Here is a 25,572-nt window from a genome sequence, read left to right as displayed (position 1 = left end):
ATAGCAGACCCACTACCTGCTGTGTCCATCAAGTGCTGTGCCGACAGGGCAATCTTGTGACTATTGTGGGAGGGACATTTCAATCATATGTGAAACACCCTCTTTGAGGGTATATAACCGCCCTATGTACCCCCACTTCTTTGGAGTGCTCTGTTCCTTTGTGGAAAGACTCTCCCGGGTTATAATCCTCAGATTTCAGCTCAGAATAAACTCACCCAAATTTTCATTTACAGATTGGTTATGGATTATTCTCGTCAACAGTAGGAAACCCAGAAATTATTTTTTAAAAAAGACTTTCACGGCTACTGATGAGAATTATTTTAGACTGGTTAATTTTAAAAACTACAGACGGGAAGGAGGCTCTTAGGAGTAGAATTTACTTACCCTTTGTTAAGAGACATTTGCATTGCAAAGGAAATCTCCATCTGTAAAGGTGTCTCCCCCTCTGTACCAGGAAGAAGGGGGGATGACCTTATCTCTAGAAACTCTTAATCAATGCCAAAGGCAAGGACTTAAATCTGCATTTGTTTACTGTACTTGTGTGGTAATCTCCCATGATCGACTCCCCCTCTACCCCCAACATCCTCCTTTGTCTTTAGCTAAAAATAATATTTAAGCGGTGGCTTCAGCCATTTACTTAATCTGGTTTGATTCTTATCTAAAAGTTATAGGACCACCCAATAACCAGACCCCACCTGCACTGATACCATTTTAACAACTTTTTTTACATATTCTTTCCTTTGTCTTGTAAAGAGATAACTCATATACCTATGCCTTGAATTTAGCCATACCCTCAACCCATGTTTGCAGCAGCTCTTCCTGCCCCTGGGTCCTGTCCCCATGCTATTCCATGCTTTTCTCTAAATAAAAGTGCACTACTGTCAGACCTTGAGAGTCCAAGAAATCTTTCTTGCAACTCCTCGGCTTGCCGACCCTGCATCAGCTACTAAAAATTAAATATTTTGTACAGCAACAGATGAAACATTCATGAAGCAAAAGATATCAGTTCAATAGGTGCATAAAACATTTAATAATGCACATGAACAATTATTGGTAAAACGTTTTACTAATTCAGGATTTGGAAAGACTTTTATTAACTCCACGAAGCCACCCACTGAAACCCACAGCCAACATGATTACCTGACAAACTTTAGAACCATTCCTGAGTTAAAAAGCCTGGTATCAGCGCTAATTCACAATTTAGTATGGGAGGCCATGACCAAATGGTAAGATCGGAAAGATAAAAACCAGAAATATACATTTGAAGGAGACAAAAATTATAGCTACAGAAAAACGTCATTACACTCAAACGCAAAGGAATCAATGATTAGACTTCAGCATAGTGCCAGGGGTAAATAAAGAGAAATAAGGGGAAATAAAATATAAATAAGGGATTGATTGAACGGAGCCGATAGACCATCTCATGGATTGGCAGGCCCGTTATTACGGGAGCATCATGGTAAGGGCTCTAGAAACGTGAGGACAGGCGGGCAAAGAAACCTCTGAGGAACACGCAGCAGCGTGAGTCCCCACCCCCAGCCTCTCCCTTCTGATGTCTAAACCTCGCGCTGTGTCTCATCCTGCCTCCAAAGCCGCACCCGGGTATCGGCGCCGCCCTCATCCCGTAGCCCAGCCCCCAGGCCGGCCTCCATGCTCCGCCTGGGTCGCCGGGCCTGTTTCCGCCCCCAGCCCCGCACCGAGCAACCCCAGGGCCCACCGGCAACCGCGCGGGGAGAACTGCGAGTTCTCTGCCGGAAATGGACGGACGTGATTGGCAGCCCGAGCCCTGGAGACCCGCCCCTTACTCCCGAGGCAGGAAGCGGAAGTTGCGTCACTGGCTCGCGCGGTCTTTTTGTCCCGGGACTCCGCGCCTAGTGGAGCGGTCCCGTCGGTCCTCGTGCGGTGGCCCCGTCCTCGCTGAGGCCGGTGAAGGGAGGGCCCTGGGCGCACGGAGGGCGTTAAAGGACAGGTGCTGCCCGGGACCCGAGGGGCTCCGTAGAGAGGCCGGCCCTCTGCTCGTACGCCCGGCCACTGGGCCCCGCGCTGAGCCGGGACGGGAAGGGCGCTGCCCGGGGCGTTGGCGTCCCCTCCGCTTCCCTGGTCAGAGCCTCCGCGTCACCTTCGAGACTTTTCCCCAGAAGGAGAAGCAGTTCCGCTGTACGAGTCCCGTTTCTCAGGCCCCGCGCCCTCCGGTTCTCAGGACCTGCGCCCCCGCCGTGTGCCTGTGAGTCGGGGGAAAAGTGGGTCAGGGGCCTCTGCTGCTTTTCCTGGGCGACAGAACGTGTCGCCGGAGAATTTGGCCTTGTCTTGGCGCGTTGTTTGTTTTGAACATTACATGAAGGTAAGATAGTTTCTTAGGGTCAAGGGTGAGCATATTTGTGTATATGATTATAAGCAGATGTTGACCACAGGTCTTGCATCTAAAGAAAAGCGGGAATAGTCTGAACTTCTGGGCCCCTCCATCCCCACAGAGGTTTTAAACATGGGCCTCCAGAAGAAAAAGATGGAGACTTTATGACACCAGTTCTAGAATAATGAAGTTTACCATTAACAGGGTGTTCGGACTAAGTATTTTACCCCCACATTTTTCTTTTGTAAAATCCTAAACTTACGGAAAACTTGAACATCCAGTACAATGAATGTTCATTGTAGTAGATTCACCATTTTTAGCATTTTGCGTGTTTTCTCTCTCCATAGATAAATGTTTTATGATAACTATTTGAAAGTAAGTGAGTTGAAAATAAATTGCAGACATGATACTTGACCTTTAAATACTTGGTAATCCATCTCCCAAAGATAAGGACGTTATCCTATTAAAACCACAATAATACTGTTTCACCCAAGAAAGTTAAAAAGAATGTCATCAAATATCCACTCTGTAAAAAGGAGAATTTTCTACATTGTTCTGAAATATGTTTTTGGAACTAGGACTCAATCAGTGTTTATATATGGCGGTCATTTATGTCTTTTCATCTTTGACCTAGATCGGTTGCTGTTGTTTGTCCATTGTATTGACTCTTTGAAGAATCACACACATTCTTTTAGAAAGTAGCGCATTTTGATGTTTCGGATTTTATTTTCTTGGTGTGTTTAAATGTTTCTTCTGTTTCTTGTATTTCCTGCCAACTGGTAATTGGGTCCAGAACAGAGGTTGGCAAACTTTTTGTCTGAAAAGGTCCAGATAGTAAGTACTTGATGCTTTGCAGGCCATAACGTATCCAGATTACTCAGCTCTGCCTTTGTAGTGGGCAAGCAGCCATAGACCCAAATAAAGAAATGGGCACAGCTGTGTTCCCACAAAGCTGTATTTACACAAACAGGCCTGTGACCACAGTGTGCCAGCTCCTGGTGTAGAGGCTTCAAAAGACTATTTCATAATATTGTGCAAGTGGTGTGTACATCAAATTGCATTCCACAGGGAAGACAAAAATTTATGCCATCCCTCCGTTAGTGGTGCTAACTTTGGTTACTTAAGGTAGTGATCAGCAGAACACTGTGTTTTAAAGGTAGACTTCTCCTTGGGAATAAAAAAGTCCTATGTGGGGTCATATTTTGATACTCAGAATGTCTTGTTCCCCAACAACCTTTCTAACAATTATCTTAGCAGCTGTTAATCGCTCGCAGTGAATAAACTTCTGTATAGGTTGTCTCACATTTGTGGTGGTGTATTTTCAGGGCAAGCTTCTTAGGTTGTTTTTCTAGGTCAAAGGGCAAATATACATTTACTTTAGCTGGATATTATAAATTTCCTTCTACAGGTCTTGTGCCATTTAGTAGTTTCTGAATGAACTTTTTAAAAACGTATCTAAAAATATGGAGAAACATAAGGAACAGATTTTAGTTTTAACATCAGGGTGCTTGTTTTTAAAAAGAATATCCTGTCCACTTTTCATCCTGATTAAAAATATTCAAATATATTTTCAGACGTGCAGTGTTTTGCATTATATTATATGCTACGCAGGCGTTTTATGTGAGTCGTACATGATTTTTAGGTTGTAATTCTATTTTTGTGCTCCTTTATTTGTGCATACTATACTGTAACGCTCTTGTGGAGAATGGCGATTCAATCCACAAATGGTTATTGAATTCCTTTAATGAGGTAGAATCTGTGCCAGGGACGGAGAAACAAGGGCCATCAAAATGGACAAAGTACTGCCGCCATGGGGCTTCCAGTCTGTTTAGGAATACAGATATTAAACGAATACTGGCAAGTTTGTGATTTGGACATCAGAATAGCTTAATATGAGATGGTAATACGTATTGGGAGGGGTTGAGACTTAAGTTGTGAACTAAAGCCTGAGTAGGATGGACCTAGTCAGGTCATTGAGTGATTGTGAGGATTTGTAGAGTGGGTGAGAACATTTCAGGTGAAGGGAACTTGATGAGCAAAATCCAGTGTAGGTGAGACCTTGGTGTATTTGTTAAACTGAGGAAAGAGTGCGGGCAGAAGCAGAACAGAGTGGCGGCAAATAGAGCGGAGAGCAGGGACGGGACCAATGGAATGAGATATTCTAAGGCCATGGAAACTGCTGAGATGTTTTAGCAGGAGAGTGATCTGAATCCGTTGCAACTTAAATAGAACCCACTAACTCCTGCTTTGGGAATGGACTTCAGGAAAGATGAGAGTGAAAGCACAGAATCAAGATAGAAACTTAGGGTGGATAAGTTTTAAAACGTGATTGTGGCTCCTAGGTGTGGATGATTGTTATGGAAAAGGAAGTGAAATGATTTGAGAGTTTTGTAGAAGGTAAAAGTGAAAGAATCCAGGCATTTCCTGCATCTGTTCCTTTATTAGAGGCCATACTCCCGCTTAATGAATGTTTGGTTAGTGCTTAGTGAAAAAATTCAACCCAGGGCTCTTCTTAGGACGCTTGTAAACTATTGGAGGAGGTAGACTTCTATCCAAGAAAGTAAATGTATTATTACAAATGGATTAGCGTTCTGTAGCTAAAGTAGAGGACAGTATTATTTTCTGTATCTTTAGATGGGAGTAGATAAAGGCAAGAGAGTTGATAAATATTTAAGTTATAAAAAGACAAGGCATAGGAGTTAGCCATGTTGGAAGGGACGGGAGTAGGAGATGGGGAAAGCGTTCTGTATTTGGTTGATTTGGTTTCTAGGATGAGAGAGGGGAGAACATCAAGGGTTACGTGCAGATTTGACAGTAGAGACCTTTTATTTGGTTCGGGAAAATACTGAGGGAGGATTCTAATCTTCATTGTATACCTGACAGGAAAAATGAGTGATATCTGTTCAAATGATGTGAATCAAGAGAAAATAAGAGAAAGGACGAATGTGTTTTAATTTTATGAATAGTAAATTGATTCCAAGGAACTAATCAGAATCAGTATTCACTGTGTTATTATCAACGTTTCAAGTGTTTATGTTAATAAACATAGAGTGGTTTTGTAGTCCATCTGGAGGTTCCTTCTCATACCCAGATTAGGCCTTTGATTCCCTGACTGAACATCCAGAGTGAGCCCTCCTGTTTGACTTTTTATAGACAGTGATGCCTGTAGGGGGCTAGAGTCACTCCACAGGTAAAGGACTAGAAGACTCCCCTGATAATGCGGGTTGCCAGAAAGCACTGAAGCTTCCGTGTAGCTTGGTAATATCCACGTTACCCTCCCTGTTTCCCACTTGGGTGTCCCAATGAGCTAGCTGTGCCATAGTGAAACAGTTGTTGGGGAGTCTGTAGATAAAGTTGATGAGGATGTGCAAATACTGAGATTCTGTGAATGTCTTTCCAAGGAGCTCAGCTCTTTGCTCAGGTCCAATGGCTTGACTAAATGTGTCCCCAGATCTCCTGTTTACTCGTTTGTCTCCAGGGATCACTGTTCTTCTCAATTGTGCATGAGTCCCCATGAAATCAGGAGACAGAAATCACACTTTGATTTAAACAAGAGAAGTGTAATATAAGGATGTAAGGAGAATTGTAACATATCTTAGAGTTATGGAGAGTGCCTAAGGAAATCCAAACTTGTAGGGGTTCCTCTCCCCCAGCTGGACTTCAGACCCTGTTGGAGAACGTATCATGGCAGCTTATGGGATGGTAAAGAAGTTCACTAGGTTGCCAGGACCAGACATAGTGAACAGTCACTGCAGGCAGTAAGCAACTCTCTGGATGCAGACAAGTCTTGAGTGGGGGGTAGGTGGGGAGAGGGAATCAGGTGCCACTATGGCTGCAAGATCTAGAGCACTAAGTATCCAGATAAGGAGGCCGTGGGAAACGACTGGTGTGCAGAGAATCCGAGGCTGGTGGATGAGTGCTCGGAAGACAGGGTTCCTCCCACCCTCACATTCTCAAGTAAGTAAATATATTTCTGAAACCTGAGATGTATTGTGTGATGAACATTTAGCTATAATCTGGGTGAAGATTGAAGAGTGGTGTGAGGGATCTCTGTTGTCTGTTGATCACCAATCCCTGGGTGCCTTCAGTGAGCCAGGCTCTATGCCACTCTGTACTGGCAGACACTGGCATCCAAAACAGACATAACGCTACCTGTGAGATGCAAGAAAAAAACTTCTCCACAACCAGCTGATCCTAATGTCAGACAACAGTGTCAAAAAGCAGTAGTACAGCTACAGAGGTCCTTATGATAAAAGATTCTGTTTCTCCAAAAATATAAAAACTTAAATATGTATCCACTTAATAATATTGTTAGAAATATATAAAGCTTTGCTTGACAGAGTAGAAGAAATAAACAAGTCCCCACTTCTAGTGGGGGATTTTAATATAGTTTGCCCATGTTGTGAAACAATAGAGGAAAAAGCAGTTAGAATATACTTTGGAAATGCTATGTGAACTGCCTAATGTACATTTACAGATGTAAATGTACATTACTAAATATTTAAGAGGTATGTTTAATTGTACATTAATTATATCTCAATTACAAAGTAAAAAGGAAAGGAAAATGTTCTTTGTGGGCACCTCCTGACTAAACAGATTCTTGGGCCTGTTAAGCCCAAGGACCTCCAGTTTGAGACCCCTGGTAGTAAGGACAGTTATACTGTGAGTCTAGACATTTTTTGTGACCATGTGTGTTTCTGTTTTTAGTCTTCTGAACTGTAGCGTAAGGACCATGGGAATGTGAGGATGGTATTGGTTCCTAAATAAAAATATGTCAAACTTTCAGTGGTTGTCATCATTCAAATACCGTTTTGTAGATCAGCATTTGGCCTGCTGGTCTGTGATTTATTAAAGGTTATTGTTTGTTTTGTTTTTTTTTTGAATTGAGGTCACATTGGTTTATAACATGTAAATTTCAGGTGTACATCATTATGTTTCAACTTTTGTATCGACTGCATTGTACTCACCACCAAAAGTCACCATACACATGTGCCACTTTACTCCTTTTGCTATCTCCCCACTCCCTTCCCCTTCTAGTAATCACCAGTCTGTTCTCCATATGTATGCATGTGTTTGTTTATCTTCCACATATAAGTGAGGTCATATGCTAATTATCTTTCTCCATCTGACTTATTTCATTTAGCATAGTACCCTGCAAATTCATCCACCTGTTAGCAGATGGAAGATTTCGTCTTTTATGACTGAGTAGTATTCTATTGTGTGTGTGTGTGTGTGTGTGTGTGTGTGTGTGTGTGTGTATGCGCTTCTTCTTTATCCATGCCTCTGTTGATGGGCACTTAGCGTGTTTCCTACTCTTGGCTATTTTGTATGATGCTGCAAGAACATAGGGGCGCATATATCTTTTTGAATTCGTGTTTGCGTGTTCTTTGGAGAAAGAGCCAGAAGTGGAATAGCTGGATCAAATGCTATTTCTGTTTTTAATTTTTTGAGATATCTCCATACTTTTTTCCATGGTAACTGCTCTCATTTTACCTTCCCAGCAGCAGTGTATGAGGGTTCCTTTTTCTCCACATGCTCTCCAACACTTGTTATATTTTGTCTTTTTAATAATAGACATTCTGGTGGGTGTAATATGCTATCTCATTGTAGTTTTGATTTGCATTTCCTTAATTATTAGTGATGTTGAACATCTTTTCATGTGCCTATTGGCCAACTGTATATCCTCTTTGGAAAATATCTGTTCATATCCTCTGCCCTTTTTTAAAAAATTACTAAGATCATATTGGCTTATAACATTGTGTAAATTTGGGGTGTACGTTATTTCAGCTTTTGTATAGATCACATCGTATTCATCACCAACAGTCTAGTTTTTATCCATCACCATACACATGTGCCTTTTTACCCCTTTTACCCTCCCCCCATGCCTTCCCCTCAGGTAACTGCCAATCTGTTCTCCTTATCAATGTGTGTGTGTGTGTGTTTATTTTCCACGTATGACTGAAATAGTACAGTATTTGTCTTTCTGTGACTTATTTCACTTAGCTTGATACCATGAAGGTCTAGTCATGTTGTTGCAAATGGCACAATTTTGTAATGTTTTATGGCTGAGTAGTATTCCATTGTGTGTGTGTATATATATATCATCATCTTTCTCCATTTATTTGTTGATGGGCCCTTGGGTTGCTTCCAAGTCTTGGCTGTAGTCAGTAATGCTGCAAAGAACATAGGGGGTGCATATATCTTTTTGAATTAGTGATTTCATGTTTTTGGATAAATAGCCAATAGTGAAATAGCTGGATCATATGGTATTTCTATTTTTAATTTTTTGAAAAATCTCCATACTGTTTTCCATATAGCTGCACCAGTTTGCAGTCCTACCAGCAGTATATGAGGGTTCTCTTTTCTCCACATCCTCTCCAACATTTGTTACTTCTTATCTTGTTAATTATAGCCTTCTGAGTGGAGTGAGGTGATAACTCATAATTTTAATTTGCATTTCCCTAATAATTAGTGATGTTGTACATCTTTTCTTTTTTCTTTTTTTTTTTTTTGCAAGGAAGATTGCTGCTGAGCTAACATCTGTGCCAATCTTCCTTTGTCTTTTGTATATGAGATGCTGCCACAGCATGGCTTGATGAGCGGTGTGTAGGTCTGCACCTGGGATCCAAACCTGTGAACCCCCAGCCACCCAAGCAGAGCATGCACATTTAACCACTACACCTCTGGGCTGGCCCCTGAACATCTTTCCGTGTGCTTGTTGGCCATCTGTATATCTTTTTTGGAAAAATCTATTCATGTCCTCTGTCCATTTTCTGATCAAGTTGTGCTTTCTTTTGTTGTTTAGTTATATGAGTTCTTTGTGTATTTTGGAGATTAACCCTTTGTCGGATATATGATTTGTAAATTTTTTCTCCCAGTTGGTGGTAGACGTGGTTTTCGAAAAACATACTGCTAAGACTGATATCAAAGAGCATACTGCCTAGGAATGACAAGGTTTCAGGTCTTGCATTTAAATCTTTAATCCGTTTTGAGTTAATTATTTTGCATGGTATAAGATAATGGTCTATTTTCATTCTTTTGCATGTGGCTGTCCACTTTTCCCAACACCATTTGTTGAAGAGACTTTCCTTTCTCCATTTTATGTTCTTGGCTCCTTTGTCAAAGATTAGATGTCCAGAGATGTGCAGTTTCATTTCTGGGCTCTAAATTCTGTTCTCTTGACCTGCGTGTCTGTTTTTCTGCCAGTACCATGCTGTTTTCATTAGTTTTGCTTTGTAGTATCTTTTGAAATCAGGGAATGTGATACCTCCAGCTTTGTTCTTTTTTCTCAAGATTGCTTTGGCTATTTGGGGTCCTTTGATTTTCCATATAAATTTTAGGATTCTTTGTTCTATTTCCGTGAAGAATGCCATTGAGATTCTGATTGGGATTGCACTGAATCTGCAGGTTGCTGTAGATAATACGGACATTTTAATTATGTTAATTTTTCCAATCCATGAGCATGGAATATCTTTCCGTTTCTTTTATGCGTTCAATTTCTTTCAACAATGTCTTACACTTTTCAGCATACAAGTTTTTCACGTCCTTGATTAAATTTATTCCTAGGTATTCTTTTTCTTGCAATTGTACTCTTGATTTCTCTTTCTGCTAGTTGGTTGTTAGTGCATACAAAGGCAACTGATTTTTGTATGTTGATTTTTTTACCCTGTAATGTTACTGTATTTGTTTGTTATTTCTAATAGTTTCTTAGTGGGTTCTTTAGGATTTTCTATGTATAGAATCATGTCATCTGCAAATACTGACAGTTTTACTTCTTCCTTTCCAATTTGGATCCTTTCTTTTTCTTTTTCTTGCCTAATTTTTTTGGATAGGTCTTTCAATGCTAGGTTGAATAGGAGTGGCGAGAGTGGGCATCTTTCTCTTGTTCCTGTTTGCAGAAGAATAGTTTTGCTTTTCAGTGTGAAGTATGATGATGGCTGTGTGTTAGTGGTATCTGGCCTTTATTATGTTGAGGTACTTTCTTTCTCTACCAATTTTATTGAAATTTTTTATCATAAGTAGAGGTTGAATCTTGTCAGATGGTTTCTCTGTGTCTATTGAGATGCTCATGTGAGTTTGATTCTTCGTTTTGTTAATGTGGTGTATTGCATTGGTTGATTTGCAGGTGTTGAACCATCTGTGTGTCCCTGACATAAATCCCACTCGATCATGGTGTATGATCCTTTTAATGTATTGTTGTTTTCAACTTGCTAATATTTTGTTGAGGATTTTTGCAGCAATGTTCATTGGTGATATTGATCTGTAAATTTCCCTTTTTGTGTTGTCCTTGTCTAGTTTTGGTATCAGGGTAATGTTGGCCTTGTAAAATGAGTTAGGAAGCTTACCACCTTCTGCAGCTTTTGCAAGGGTTTGAGAATGATAGGTATTAAATCTTCTTTGAATGTTTGGGAGAATTCACCAGAGAAACCATCTTGTCCTGGCCTTTTGTTTTGGGGGAGGTTTTTGATTACTGTTTCACCTTCTGTAGTTGTGATGGGTCTATTCAGATTCTCTATTCTTGATTCAGTTTTGGGAGGTTGTATGATTCTAAGAATTTGTCTGTTTCTTCTAGGTTATCCTATTTGTTATTGTATAGCTTTTCATAGTATTCTCTTATAATCTTTTCTATTTCTGTGGTATTTGTTGTAATTTCTCCTCTTTCATTTGTGATTGTATTTATTTGAGCCTTCTCTCTTTTTTAGTGAGTCTAGCTAAGGGTTTGTCAATTTTGTTTATCTTTTTAAAGAACCAGCTCTAAGTTTTATTGATCTTTTCTGTTGTCTTCTTAGTCTCTTTCATTTATTTCTGCTCTGATTTTTATTATTTCTTTCTTTCTGACTTTGGGCTTTGTTTTTCTTCTTTTTCTAGTTCTTTTAGGTGCACTGTTAGATTATTTGAGATTTGTCTTATTTCTTGATGTAGGTCTGTATTGCTGTAAACTTCCCTATGAGTACCACTTCTGCTGTATCTGTATGTTGTGTTTTCATTTTCTCTTGTCTCCAGTTATTTTTTGATTTCTCTGTTTTTTTGCATTGATTCAATAGTTGTTCAGTAGCCTGTTGTTTAGTCTCCACAACTGTGACTTTTCCAGCTTTCTTCTTCTTGTCGAGTTCTAGTTGCATACCATTGTGGTCAGAAAAGATGCTTGATATGATTTCAAACTTCTAAAATTTATTGAGACTTTTTTTTTGTTTCCCAGCATATAGTCTGTCTTTGAGGATGTTCCATATGCCCTCAAGAAGAATGTGTATTTTGCCACTTTGGGGTAAAATGTTCTGTATCTGTCTGTCAAGTCCGCCTGGCCTAGGGTTTCATGTAAGGCTCAGGTTTCCTTGTTGACTCTGTCTGGATGATCTATCCATTGAAGTTAGTGGGGTCTTGTAGTCCTCTACTATTACTGTGTCCCTTTAAGTCTGTTAACGGTTGCTTTGTATACTTTTGTATGCGTATTTTAGGTGCATATATATTAATGTAAGTTCTGTCTTGATGGAATGGCCCTTCCATCATTATATACTGTCCATCTTTATCTCCTGTTATCTTTTTTGGCTTGAAGTCTATTTTGTCTGATATAAGTATGGCTATACCTGCTTTTTTTTGGTTGCCATTTGCTTGGAGTATCATCTTCCATCCCTTCGCTCTCCGCTTGTGTTTGTTTTTAGAGCTGGGGTGAGTCTCCTGGAGGCAGCGTATTGTTGGGTCTTATTCTTTTTTTTTTTTAAGATTTTATTTTTTTCCTTTTTCTCCCCAAAGCCCCCCGGTACATAGTTGTGTATTCGTCGTTGTGGGTTCTTCTAGTTGTGGCATGTGGGACTCTGCCTCAGCGTGGTCTGATGAGCAGTGCCATGTCCGCGCCCAGGATTCGAACTAACGAAACACTGGGCCGCCTGCAGTGGAGCGCGCGAACTTAACCACTCGGCCACGGGGCCAGCCCCTGGGTTTTATTTTTTAATCCATCCAATCACTGTGTGTTGTGTGATTGGGGAATGCAATCCATTTACATTTAGGGTGATTATTGATATATGAGAGTTTAATACTGCCATTTTGTCTTTTGTTTTCTGGTTTTTCTATATTTCCATTGTTTCTTTTTCCTTGTGTTTCTGGCTGCCATTTCAATTTGGTGGTTTATGTCTTGTGACTGCTCTGTATTTTTGTCTTGTTGTTACCATGAGGTTTGTATAAAAGATCTCATAGATGAGATAGTCCGTTTTCTGCTGATAGCATCTTATCTCCATTTGCCTATGTAGGTTCCATCCTTTTCATCTTCCCCTTCTATGTTTTTGTTGTCACCAGTTATCTCTTTTTGTATTGTGAGTTTGTGACCAAATAGAAGTGTTTATAGTTATTTTTTTTATTGAGTTAATGATAGGTTACAATCTTGTGAAATTTCAGTTGTACATTAATGTTTGTCAGTCATGTTGTAGGTGCACCACTTCACCCTTTGTGCCCACCCCCCACCCCACCTTTCCCCTGGTATCCACTAAACTGTTCTCTTAGTCCACATTTTTAAATTCCTCATATGAGTGGAGTCGTACACAGATTATCCTTCTCTAGCTGGCTTATTTCACTTAGCATAATTCCCTTGAGGTCCATCCATGTTATTGCAAATGGAATGATTTTGTTCTGTTTTGCATCTTAGTATTCCATTGTATATATGTACCACATCTTCTTTATCCATTTATCTGTTGATGGGCACTTAGGTTGCTTCCATGTCTTGGCTATTGTAAATAATGCTGCAATGAACATTGGGGTACATAGGACTTTTGGGATTGCTGACTTCAAGCTCTTTAATTTTTTGAGGAATCTCCGTACTGTTTTCCATAGTGGCTGCACCACTTTGCATTCCCACCAGCAGTGTATGAGGGTTCCTTTTTCTCCACAACCTCTCCAACATTTGTTACTATTAGTTTTAGATATTTTTGTCATTCTAAGGGGTGTAAGGTGATATCTTAGTGTAGTTTTGATTTGCATTTCCCTAATGATCAGCGATGATGAGCATCTTTTCATGTGCCTATTGGCCATCAGTATATCTTCTTTGGAGAAATGTCTGTTCATGTCTCCAGCCCATTTTTTGATCGGGTTGTTTGATTTTTTGTTGTTGAGTTGTGAGAGTTCTTTATATATTATGGATATTAAGCCTTTGTCAGATATATGACTTGCAAATATTTTTTCCCAGTTAGTGGGTTGTTTTTTTGTTTCAATCCTGTTTTCATTTGCCTTGAAGAAGCTCTTTAGTCTGATGAAGTCCCATTTGTTCATTCTTTCTATTGTTTCCCTTCTCTGAGAAGACATGGTGTCCGAAAAGATCCTTTTAATACTGATGTCAAAGAGTGTACTGCCTACGTTTTCTTCCAGAAGCCTTATGGTTTCAGGTCTCACCTTTAGGTCTTTGATCCATTTTGAGTTTATTTTGGTGAATGGTGAAAAAGAATGGTTATTTTTAATATTTTCTTTTCCCTCTAGCCTTTATGTTATAATTGTTTACTAACCTATTGTGATATTGAGTTGCAGTTTTCTGATTCTGTCTGTCTTTGTCGCCTTGCTCAAAGCTTTGTATACCTTTGCCTGTTTGTTTCAGGTAGGAAGCCTCCTTTCAACATTTCTTGTAAGGCAGGTCTAGTGGTGATGAACTCCCACGCCTGTTGTTTGTCTGGGATAGCGTTTATTTCCCCTTCATATGTGAAGGATAACTTTGCTGGATAGAGTATTCTTGGCTGACAGTGTTTATCTTTCAATATTTTGCATATATCGTTACATTCTCTTCTAGCCTCTAGAATTTCTGCTGAGAAATCCACTGGAGCCTCATGGGGCTGCCTTTTGTGATTTTTTTTTTTCTCCCACTCTGCCCTTAAATTTTTTGTGTCATAGACTTGTGACAGTTTTAATGTAGTGTGCCTTGGAGAAGGTCTTTTTGCATTGAGATGATTAGGTCTTCTGTTAGCTTCATATCTTTGTATTTCCAGTTCCTTCCTCAGGTTTGGGAAGTTCTTAGCTATTATTTCTTTAAATAAGCTCGTTGCTCCTTTCTCTCTTTTCCATTTGGGATTCCCATTATCCTTGTGTTGCTTTTCCAAATTGAGTCAGATATTTCTCATAGAATTTCTCCATTTTTTAAAAAGCTTGGTTCTCCCTCTTCTTCCACTTGTATCGTTTCTAGGTTTTTATCTTCAAACTTGCTAATTCTCTCCTCCATATGGCTTGCTCTATTTCCAGTGCTTTCTGCTTTATCCTTAATCTCATTTTGTTGTACTCTTCAGCTCTAGAATTTGTTTGTAAAACTCAATCTCTTTGGTGAAGAACTACGCCTGCTCATTAATTTTATTTATTTATTTGTTTATTTTTTTTTTTTGAGGCAGATTAGCCCTGAGCTAACATCTGCTGCCAATCCTCCTCTTTTTTTCACTGAGGAAGACTGGCCCTGAGCTGACGTGCATGCCCATCTTCCTCTACTTTATATGTGGGACGCCTACCACAGCATGGCTTGCCAGGCGGTGCCATGTCCACACCTGGGATCCGAACCAGTGAACCCCGGGCCACCAAAGCAGAATGTGTGTACTTAACTGCTGTCCCACTGGGCCGGCCATTTTTTTATGCTATTGGGTTACTGTTGTGTTTCCTGATACCTAATGAGTCGTTTTCTGCTAGTGCATTTGGCGCAGGAAACATTTTTTGTATTTGAGTTAGCTCTGTTTATTTTGATTCTAAGCTGCTTCTGGTTGTATGTGAGAGCCTGCGCTTTCCACTCTCCACTATCTCTGCCAGACGAGTCATCAGTGTTCTCATTGCACTGCTTGTGCCTCCAAGATTGCTGTTTCCTAGCTGCCTGTGTGGTCACTGCAGTTGCTAGTGTCATCCCCGGGGTCACCAGGCTATGAGTACCTCTGCTGCTTCTGGGGTTGCCTTTCTTGGAGGTTCTCCCACTGCAGCAGGGAGCACAGGGAGAGTGGGGCAGGAGCTGGGGTCACAGACACCTCCACATTTTTGCATCTGCAGGTGCTGCTGCTGTGGTTAAGAGGACTGAAGTAGTATGTGCCTCTGCAGCTGGGGAGGACCGAGGTAATTTGCCTCATTGTTGCTGTTGTCTGGCTCTTTGTGAGCTCTCCATGGGCTTGGGCACTGCTGCCACAGGTGACCCCTCTACTGCTGTTCCTGGTTATCTAGGGGATGCTGGCAACACTGCTCCTGCAGATCCTGGGTTTGCAAGTGTTGCTGCTGCTGGTGGACCTAGGTTCATGTACAATACTGGCAACACAAGAGAAGTAGTACTTAGGTCGCGAGTGCCGCTGGCTCCCTAAGTTCTGGTCTCCAGCCCCTGCATGGGTCCTGGAACTTGAGACGGTCATAGGCAGCACCCTCTGCTGGCGGGGCCAGTGTCAAGGCAGCACCACCGAGGCCTGAGTCCTGGACACCACTGAGGCTCTGAAATCTCAGGTCGTGGGTGCCACGTGCTACTGCTTGGGGAGCAGAAGGGCCTGAGCCATGAGTGCTGCTGCAGCTCCAGCAACCTCTGGTGTTGGACACCAGCATGATTCCTGGAACCTCAGATCACAGGTGCCGCTGCCGCTACCTGGGTATCAGCGTCTTGGATGCAGCCCTGCTGCTGGAAGGCTGGTGTTGGAAGCACTGCTACCAGAGTAGGGGGAGGGCGCTGGGTTACAGGTATCACATTTCCCGGAGCCTCTGGTGACGGGCCTGCAGGGATTCCTGGTGCCTCCAGCAGCGTGGGCTGCCTGGGTTCCTGGGGCTTCCATTCATGTGTGTTACCTCAGTTTTTGAAGCCTCTGTTCAGAGGTGCAGCCACAGTTCCTAGAACTTCCAGTCTCAGGAGCTGCTGCCACTGGTGCCCTGCTTCCACCACATCCAGGAAGTTTAGTCAATCTACCTTCACTTTTATAGATGTATGGAGCTCTGAGGCGTCCTGGTTCGCTGTACAAAGAGTCCTTTCGTGATCTGTGGATGTCGTACAGCTTGTAACTTGGAGAGAGAGAGAACAACTCATTCCATCTGATGCTGATATGCCAAAGTTTATTGATTTTTAATGAAAAGAAGATAACTTTCAAACATAGAATGTTAAAAGACAATTTAAGAAACATAAGGGAAGTCTATGGGAAAAAATGAATAAATAGAAAAGCCAATTGGGTGGAAAATGGAACCAATGAGTAAAATGAAAAGGTGGTCCTCTGAAAAGACTCATAAAATAGGCAGATGTTGGGGCAAGTATGATATGGCACTGCCCCATTCCCAAGGCCAGGGTGGAGCAGAAACCTGTTTGATTTGAGTGTTTCCAACCAAGACCTGTGGGGGGTTGCCGTACTTTACTGTATTCTGAGTTCTTTTGTAAAGACTTTGACATGTGTTTTCTAATCTTTTAGGGTCAGATTTGGAAGTCCTATGATTACTTCCCCTTTTCTTCCATTTTCTTGTTCAGGAACCAGTAGAATGTATGTGCCTTCTGTGTGTGTCTGTGTGTGTGTGTGTGTGTGGGACACTTGTTATTTTCTCAATTTCTTGATTGTTTTTCTATATCAGCTGTGAATTGGTTTATGTATTATTACAATATCACCTATATTCTCCAATAGGAACGTTGGATCTTTAGTATCTGTTTTTTTTTTTTTTTTTTTGGAGGAAGATTAGCCCTCAGCTAACTACTGCCAGTCCTCCTCTTTTTGCTGAGGAAGCCTGGCTCTGAGCTAACATCCGTGCCCATCTTCCTCTAGTTTATACGTGGGATGCCTACCACAGCATGGCTGCCAAGCAGTGCCATGTCCGCACCTGGGATCCAAACCAGCGAACCCCGGGCCGCCGAGAAGCGGAACGTGTGAACTTAACTGCTGCACCACCGGGCCGGCCCCTGGATCTTTAGTATCTGGAACATTTTTTGTATATGGTACTGCTCTCAACTGAGTGCCTAGCAGAGTACCATAACTTCTTCATTATGTACTGAAGGAATAAAGGAATAAGGCCATGATAAGAACTTAAAGGAGGCCCAGAGCTTCAGAGTTCTCTGGCATCCGTCAGGGGAAGGTCAAGAGTGTTGGCCAAATAGAGTATTTCATTTTTCCTCCCTTCATATGGCCAGGCGCAGTCTTGACCAGCACTGTCCAGTAAAATGTGTAGGTCATGTACGTAATGAAAATACTTACTTAAACTTGTAAGCAGTATTTTAAAAAATGAGATATTTTATGTTATTATCTATATTTGAAGCATTCTAAAGTCAGTAGACACTAACAGTTATCAGATATATTTGATTTGTATTTAGATCATACAGAATTTAGAATTAAAAGAGTAGATACAGATGTTCATGTTGTTTCAAATATATAAGTGAGCTGTAAACTCCTAATGAGACATCTGGTGCAGATGGTCCTCAGTAAATGGAAATTGATATTACTGATGCTCTTGTTATAGAGCATACTGTTTTAGTAGCTTTTAGGTTCTCCCTGCGCAATATACAGTCCTTTGGTCTGGGCTTGAGCAGTCATGCTGCTGGTTTATCTAGGAGGAGCTTAAGTGAGCCAGTGAGTGCTGTTCTCTTGTCAGCTCCCTGGTACATATGCCTTAGGTAGAGTGGCTGCATAATCTCATTCATCAAGTCTATTGCCTTGACAAATGAAGAGACACATTCCTCAGGGCTTGAGTTTCCCTCCTCGTAAAATGAAACCATTATGCCTTTCCTCATGGGCAGCATGGCTCACAGTCCCCTTTTGTGGCTCCAGGTGAGACAGGACTCCTCTGGCATTTGATGGCAGTAGTGTGTATTTCTGTGAGATTGCTTGAGTGTGCAGGGATATTTGGGAATTTCAAGCTAGAATGGAATTGTAACCGAGCAAGGGCTCATTCTGCTAGCCGCACCCTGATGCTACTCAACTCCAAGATGAGTCGGTGGTTGAGAAAGGGATTTCTTCAGTTAGTTAGCAAAATTAGAAGATGGTGGATTCATGTCCCAAAGACCATCAAGCAAGCACTAAATCTTGAGGCCATTATATGGGGAGGAGGGAAGAAAAGGGAGTGGGTCAGGCTATTTCTGGCATCCATTCTCCAGACTTCTTATCATCTGTTCTGCCCGCAGGGTCTGATGTTATTTCAAATAACTTCCTTAACAATGAGTTTTGGTTTCGGACGGCCTCTTCGGTTCCTGAAAAATGACTCATGCCACTATCAGCAAAATTTCATGTCAGATTTGAGAACCTTCTGAAACATGTTAAAACATGTCCCTGTACCCTTTGTATAATAGCCTGGTTACATTATAAGTTAATGATCAGCAATATGTGATTGGCAGTTGCAGAATCATTTCCAGGTAGGCGAATGTGGGAATTAGGGTCATCTCTGGGTCCTCATGCCTTCTTTCTTTTCTTCTAGGCCTGCTTTCTAAGGACCGTTCCTGCCTTCTGAGGAAAAGATAGAGGCAGAACAGATGGTAACTGACTGTTTGACACATTTTTTTCTGGTAATTAGAAAGTGTATCCTGGGGCTGGCTCCGTGGCCGAGTGGTTAAGTTCGTGCGCTCCGCTGCGGCGGCCCAGGGTTCGCATCCTGGGTGCGGACATGGCACCGCTCGTCAGGCCACGTTGAGATGGCGTCCCACATCCCACAACTAGAAGGACCTGCAACTAAGGTATACAACTATGTACAGGGGGGTTGGGAAGGTAAAGCAGAAAAAAAAAAAAGAGTGTATCCTACAAAATGACATATCAGGTCCACCAGTTACACACATTTCCTTCTAGGTACATCTGTCTGCAGAGTTTCTGAAAGAAATCAAGCCACTCAAGGACTGAATCCCTCTTGAATTCCCTCCTAAAGTGGAGCCTCTGATTGGTTCCTGTGAAAAATCTCAGTATTTCAATAATTACCTTCTAATACTGTCTTTTATGATGACGACTGCATAATTTTCATTTTGCTACATGCTCTGACATGTAATGAAGATGGAAGTGTTCATTTCTCAAAGAATTTATTGATTGATCAACTTTTCCAAGTGTCTGCAATTTGCTTAGAACCATGCTCCAAGAGAGAAATAAGACGAGAAGAACTTTTAGTCTAGTTGTGGTGAGATAAGCTCATGTCTTAGAGGTTCCATTAAACCCATAACTGGAGGAGATCAACCATGAGTGAGTATAGACAGAGAGGAGTACCTGGGAGCATTCCACTCTGAGGAAGATGATGAGAGACCTTCAAACCCTCTGTTACCATTGGCTCTCCCATCCTCATTCCCCAGTGAACGCTGGTGTACATGTTACTTTACTGACCCAGCTTGTGTGTGATGGTTTAGGACTCAGTTACCTTCGCTGATGTGGCTGTGCACTTCACCCGAGAGGAGTGGACTTTACTGGACCCAGCCCAGAAAAATCTATACAGAGATGTGATGCTGGAGACCTACAAGAACCTGATCACCATAGGTAAGGCTGCCATCATTCCTGTAACCCCTTATGGAACAGATATATATGATGTCTTTATTGTGTTCCACTATTGGTGATGAGAAATCTGCAAACAGTGGAAACTAGGAGACACCAGTCTCTACACTCCTGGGTTTTAATCCAGTGTGGTTCCTGTAAAACTGTGGTTCTAGGACTAACACCATCCCCATTACTCTCTTAGAAATGTGCATTCTCAGACTCCACCTTTAACATAGTGAATGAAATTCTGGATTTGGACCAGACGTCTGTGTTTCCATGAAAATACTGGACGTGATTCCAGTGGACAATGAAGTTTGACAACCAATGGTCTAGTAATTTCCATATGGTATTCTAATCTCCATAAGCATGAACCTCTCTTTTGCATTTATTTTATTTCCTGTTTCAACAAAAGTCTCACTGCTTTTTAATGTGTATGTATACATCTGAACGTGAGTTTCAGCAGCCAGAGATAACCAGTCTCTTTGATGCACAGAAAGGGGATATTTGCTTAGCTCTTTTGAAATAATTTTACTACATTAATTAGAAATATGAGAGCTGATTCATGGGAAAGTTTCTTATCTTTTGCAGGGGCTTTTCTGTTAATACATTTTCCCCTATAAACAGGATATCAGTTGTTTAAACCCAGTCTGATCTTTCGATTGGAAGAAGAAGAAGATTTGAGAACAGTGGAGAGAGGAGTCTTCCAAGGTCAGTGATTCTGAAGAACTTTCCTGGTCAATGAAAGTTTCAGTATATTTGGAATTGTAATAAGCAAACTTTAATATATGCTTTTTCTCAGAAGGCTGAGGTCATTGGTCTCTGAAGCTTTGCAGTATCTTCAACTTCTCATACATTCCTCTTTACATTTACTCAGAATATCTTGTGATCTCACAGAATGACTTGTTCTGTTCCTTTTTTAACTTTATCATTTTGATATATGCCCTTTGTCTATGACTTTCCTATTTTCTTTCTCTGATAGTATTCTCTTTTCCCCATTGTATTTAATTTTCATAGAATTGCTTTATTTTTTTTTATTTTTTATTTTTTGTGAGGAAGATTGGCTCCGAGCTATTGCCAATCTTCCTCTCTTTTTTTTTACTCCCCAAATCCCCAGTACATAGTTGTATGTCCTGCTTGTAAGTCATTTTAGTTCTTCTGTGTGGGATTCTGCCACAGCATGGCCTGATGAGCAGTGCTAGGTCCACACCCAGGATCTGAACTGGCAACCCTGGGCCACTGAAACGGAGCACATGAACTTAACCACTCAGCCACGGGGCCAGCCTCCATAGAATTGCTTTAATCAACTCCTGGATTTTGACTATATGTGTTTATCATTGCAAAATTTCTGGCATAGCTGAACTTCTGAAATCTCTCTTGCCCTTTTTTTTTTTTTTTTAATATGTTTAATTTGGAACTGATGCAAATGACTCGGTGTTTTTAATTCCTTTAATCTACATTTCTTTCTGAAAACTCTACATTTGTTACTCTTTTTTGTTTTAGAATGCAAAATGCAACTTAAAACCAGAGACTCGACAATTCAGCAGGATATCTTTTGGGAAAAAACACCCAGTAGGCTAGAAATGGTAAGATCAGTACATTTAAAAAGAGTTATTTCTTATTTTTCACATTCAGCAAAGATTGAGATTTTCATTAGATAGAACATGAGCACAGCTGATAAATATTTGAGATAAGTAGCATTCGCCCAAGAGAGAGCAATGCCTCTGGAAAGATACTCTGTATATGTTGAATTGGGAGATTCCTAAGCTTAGCTTGAAAGTTGTTGCTTCAGAATTCCCACAAGGACTCATTTCCAGGTATATAACTAGATACTGACTTTTTAAAACAATTCCATGAAACTGTACAGGAATCTTTTAAGATTAGAGTAGATAGCCTATCATTCTGGCAGAAGGATTCCATCATTCAACTTGAAAGACATCAACAGGGTAGGAAGTGTATGAGTGTAGTGGAAATGGTAATCATCAATGTCATAATGATGTTTCAGTTTTCAGATAGATGGGATCAATTAGTGAGTCTGAGAAATCTTTGAATCATCATTCTTCATTCTTCAACAGGAAAGAATCCACAGTGGGTGGGAACTCTATGATTGTGAGCAATGTGAGAAAGTCTTCAGTGAACATTCATGTCTTAAGAGCCAGAGGAGAACTCAAAATGGAGGGAACACTTATGAGGATAATCAGTATGGGACAAGCTTCCTTACTCTGCACAAGAAAAGCTCTACTAGAGAAAAACTTAACATGTTTAATCACTGGGGAAAAGCCATCAGCCTGACTCCACATTTTGTTTATAGGAAAATTATCGTGCAAAACAAAGCTTTCAAATGCAGTGATGGTGGGAAAGCCTTTGTTAATCAGTCTTACTTTCAGGCACCAATGAGAACTCACAATGGAGAAAAACCCTATGAATGCGAGGAATGTTTGAGATCTTTTATTCACTCCACAAGCCTTGGTCTGCAATTACAAACTCACACTGCTAATAGTCACTATGACTGTAAGGAATGCAGAAAATCCTTTGAACAGTCCACATACTTTTACAGTGATGTCCAAGTGCACACTGGAAGAAAACTCTTTAAATGTAAGGAATGTGGGAAGGCCTTTATTAAGTCTTTTGAATATATTGAACATATGAAAACATACACTGGAGAGAAGCCCGTTCTATGTGAGGTACTTGGAAAATCCTTTAGAAATTCCTCATACCTTTATGTTCACAGTCGAATTCAAGCTGAAATAGAACTCTCCAAATGTAAGAAATGTAGGGAAAGCTTTAAATGTTCTGTGCCTCTTAATGTTCACTTACAAACTCACACTGGAGAGAAGCCTTTGAAATGTGACAAATGTGATGAAGTCTTTGCTACTTTCTTAAATGACACTAAACGTTTAAGATCTCTTGCCAGAGAGAAGCCTTTTCAGTGTAATATATGTGGGAAAACATTTACCAGGTCTTCGCACTTTACGGTTCACAAACGTCTTCATACTGGAGAGAAACCCTATAAATGTGAGGAATGTGGAAAAAGCTTTAAACGTTCTGAGCACCTTAAAGTTCACATGCAAACCCACACTGGAGAGAAACCCTATGTATGTAAGGAATGTGGGATGGGGTTTAAACGTTCTATGCACCTTAAAGTTCACATGCGAACCCACACTGGAGAGAAACCCTATGAATGTAAGGAATGTGGGAAAACCTTCACTCAATCCTCAGGTCTCATTTACCACAATAAGATTCACACTGGAGAGAAGCCTTTTAAGTGTGACATATGTGGGAAAGCCTTTACTACATCCTCAAATCGGATCATCCATTTTAGAACTCACAGTGGAGAGAAACCCTATGAATGTAAGGAGTGTGGAAAGGGCTTTAAAACTTCTGTACACCTTAACCTTCATATGCGAACCCACAGTGAAGAGAAACCCTATGAATGTAAGGAGTGTGGAAAGGGCTTTAAACATTCTGTGCGTCTTAACATTCACATGCGAACCCACACTGGAGAGAAACCCTATGAATGTAAGGAATGTGGGAAAGCCTTCACTCAGTTCTCAGGCCTTAGTGGACATGCAAAAATTCACACTGGAGAGAAGCCTTTTAAATGTGGCACGTGTGGAAAAGCGTTTGCTCTTTCCTCATATCTTAACAGACATTTTAGAACTCATACTGGACAGAAGTCTTTTGAGTGTAATATATGTGGGAAAGCGTTCAGCAGTTATTCTTACATTTTTATTCACAAGCGTATTCACACTGGAGAGAAACCTTATAAATGTAAGCAGTGTGGGAAAGCGTTCAGTTTTCCTAATTCCTTTCGGCGTCATGAAAGAACTCACCTGGAGAGAAATCCTGTCACTGTAAGGAATGTGGTCAAGCCCTCAGTCATCCCGATTCACTTCAAAGATCTGAAAGGGCCACGCTGCAGAGCTGTTCTGCAAATGTAAGGAATCAGGGAAAGCTGTCAGAATTTCCTCACAACCCAGCATGTAAGGACTCACAATGAACCATACTATTAAGAAACAGAGAAAGCCCTTCACTGTTTCCTCAGTGAAATATATATTATATGAGAAATCTTGCAGTGGAGAGAAATCCAACTGATATAAGATAAAATGTGGGAAAATTGTTCTGCTAATGTTTATTTGTGATCTTTCCATGGAGAAAAACTTCATGAATTTCAGAAATATTGTGGAGTCATCATCGTTTTCCATTAGATTTTTTCTTATCCTTAATGAACATGGATGATTCACAGTCAAGAGAAACTGAATATAGGAAATATGGGAAAGGCTATCCTGAGTGTGAATCTTAGGGTCTTCTTAGATGCATAACATTCTGGGTGGTTCTGTAGATGTATTCTGAGCATTTGTGATTAGGCCCTGAGCATTCCTCCAGATGATGTGTCTTTCCACTGATAGGCCAGTCTATTTGCTACATCTTCCAGGTCACAACATGACCAAAGATGGGTCTGCAGGATTTATATTAATCCTTTCTAACCACCTGGTTTCTCTTCTTGGATTGACACGGTCTTACATTGTGATGACAGTGACTCACAGTGAGTCACACTGGCCAAGGTGGAGGGTAAAATACATCTCTGAATTTTGTAAAAACTGCCTTGTCCCTCTCACACCTGGTCCTTTCAGATTAGAATGTCAGTGTCAAGCATAGTGGTGAAAAAGTGAGATTACACTTACTGATGTGAGACACCCTGATTTCATGACTTTGGAGGATTCTCCTGCCACCTGGGGAGGGCCTTTAACCTCAAGCCACACAGGATGATGGTGAGAATACCGAATAGTTTCTTTCACACCATACACAACACTACAGCATGATAAAACAATGATGTCATTTGTCTATGTCAAGCTACAGCTCTCAGAGGTGATATGACCTTCTTCTGTGTCTGTCATTCTATCCATGGGCTGTGAAAATAGGAAAACTCATGTGAATATAGTTGGTCCTGATAATCTGCTGTGCTTAATGCCCTCATTGGCTCTTCCTGAAATGTGACCCTTGGGTATAGACAAACCAGCACAGTCTTGTTTCACCTTCAGTGATACAAATTCACATAGTTGAGATGCTCAAGCAGCCTTAAGTTATGTCAAGCATGGCCATCAGGTGTGCAGTGCTTAATGACATTTTCTTGAGGCTTAAAACACTGTACGATAATCTAGATCAAGCTTAACAATAAATCCTGAGTGAGAATTCTCTGCACCTTTGTGTTACATGTTTGTATGTGTGGAGGAGTCCGTCATGTTCTGCTTCACTGTTGGGTATGAATATTGTTATTTAGCCCATCTCTTGGGTCTTTAATTATTCGCAGCAATAGCAAAGATCAGCAGATTGGTCTTAACCTTTTGTGTATGGTGTAAGGGTCACTGATTGGCCTTAGATGAGATCCTAATTGTCTGAAAGAAGAGCTATGGATCCTGCCAGAATTTGGAACAGGTGCCTGAGTCTACGACCTTGTGGGTAGTGTTCGAGGTCACTCCTGCAGACTGGCCTCATGCTGCTGCTGGCGCTCCCATGACAGCATCCTCAACAAGTGCTGTGCAAGAGAAACGGAGCAGATTTGCATAATAGTTATCAACTCAACAGATAAATAAAATATATTTGATAATGTCCACTAACAATTCTTGATAAAATGTTAGTAAATCAGAATTTCAAAAGATTTGAGTTAACTCCACCATGGCTACCCACTGAAATCCACAGCAAACATGGTTACCAGAGAAACTTTAGAACCATTCCTAAGTGAAGAATTTCTGGTATTGGTGCTATTTCACAACATAGTGTGGGAGGCCATGGGTCGTATGGTAAAATCAGAAAAATGAAAACAACAAAAAGAAAAATGAA

The 25,572-nt window shown here is 40.9% G+C and overlaps 1 protein-coding gene across 9 annotated transcripts; it reads left to right on the top strand.

The window, feature by feature from the left end:
• The first annotated feature begins 1,818 nt into the window (after positions 1–1,818).
• Positions 1,819–24,933, top strand: LOC100060406 (zinc finger protein 266). Of its 9 annotated transcripts, none has more exons than XM_070274145.1 (7): positions 1,834–2,224; positions 18,704–18,761; positions 19,611–19,737; positions 19,937–20,066; positions 20,359–20,442; positions 21,235–21,317; positions 21,807–24,933. In XM_070274145.1, the coding sequence occupies exons 4-7, from the start codon at positions 20,042–20,044 to the stop codon at positions 23,670–23,672; spliced, it is 2,058 nt and encodes a 685-aa protein (XP_070130246.1). In that variant the 5' UTR covers positions 1,834–2,224; positions 18,704–18,761; positions 19,611–19,737; positions 19,937–20,041; the 3' UTR covers positions 23,673–24,933. The 9 variants fall into 9 exon arrangements, with proteins under 9 accessions (XP_070130243.1, XP_070130242.1, XP_070130246.1 ...); XM_070274147.1 differs by having other exon boundaries at positions 1,837–2,341; positions 18,704–18,959; XM_070274144.1 differs by lacking the exon at positions 19,937–20,066 and adding an exon at positions 19,069–19,449 and having other exon boundaries at positions 1,842–2,224; positions 18,704–18,959.
• Positions 24,934–25,572: the final 639 nt, after the last annotated feature.

The sequence above is a fragment of the Equus caballus genome, chromosome 7, assembly GCF_041296265.1.
Source record: "Equus caballus isolate H_3958 breed thoroughbred chromosome 7, TB-T2T, whole genome shotgun sequence".
Taxonomy (NCBI): domain Eukaryota; kingdom Metazoa; phylum Chordata; class Mammalia; order Perissodactyla; family Equidae; genus Equus; species Equus caballus.
Note: the sequence above shows the minus strand (reverse complement) of the source record. Positions and strands in the feature narration are given on the sequence as shown.

What these genes read in the sequence shown, in the direction of transcription:
- LOC100060406 (XM_023645496.2), top strand. Translation starts at nt 18,918, where the DNA reads ATGGCGTCCCACATCCCACAACTAGAAGGACCTGCAACTAAG. An exon ending in CAAGAACCTGATCACCATAG is followed by an intron (nt 19,738 to 20,358) that starts GTAAGGCTGCCA and finishes CCCTATAAACAG; the next exon opens with GATATCAGTTGTTTAAACCC. An exon ending in GGAGAGAGGAGTCTTCCAAG is followed by an intron (nt 20,443 to 21,234) that starts GTCAGTGATTCT and finishes TTTTTGTTTTAG; the next exon opens with AATGCAAAATGCAACTTAAA.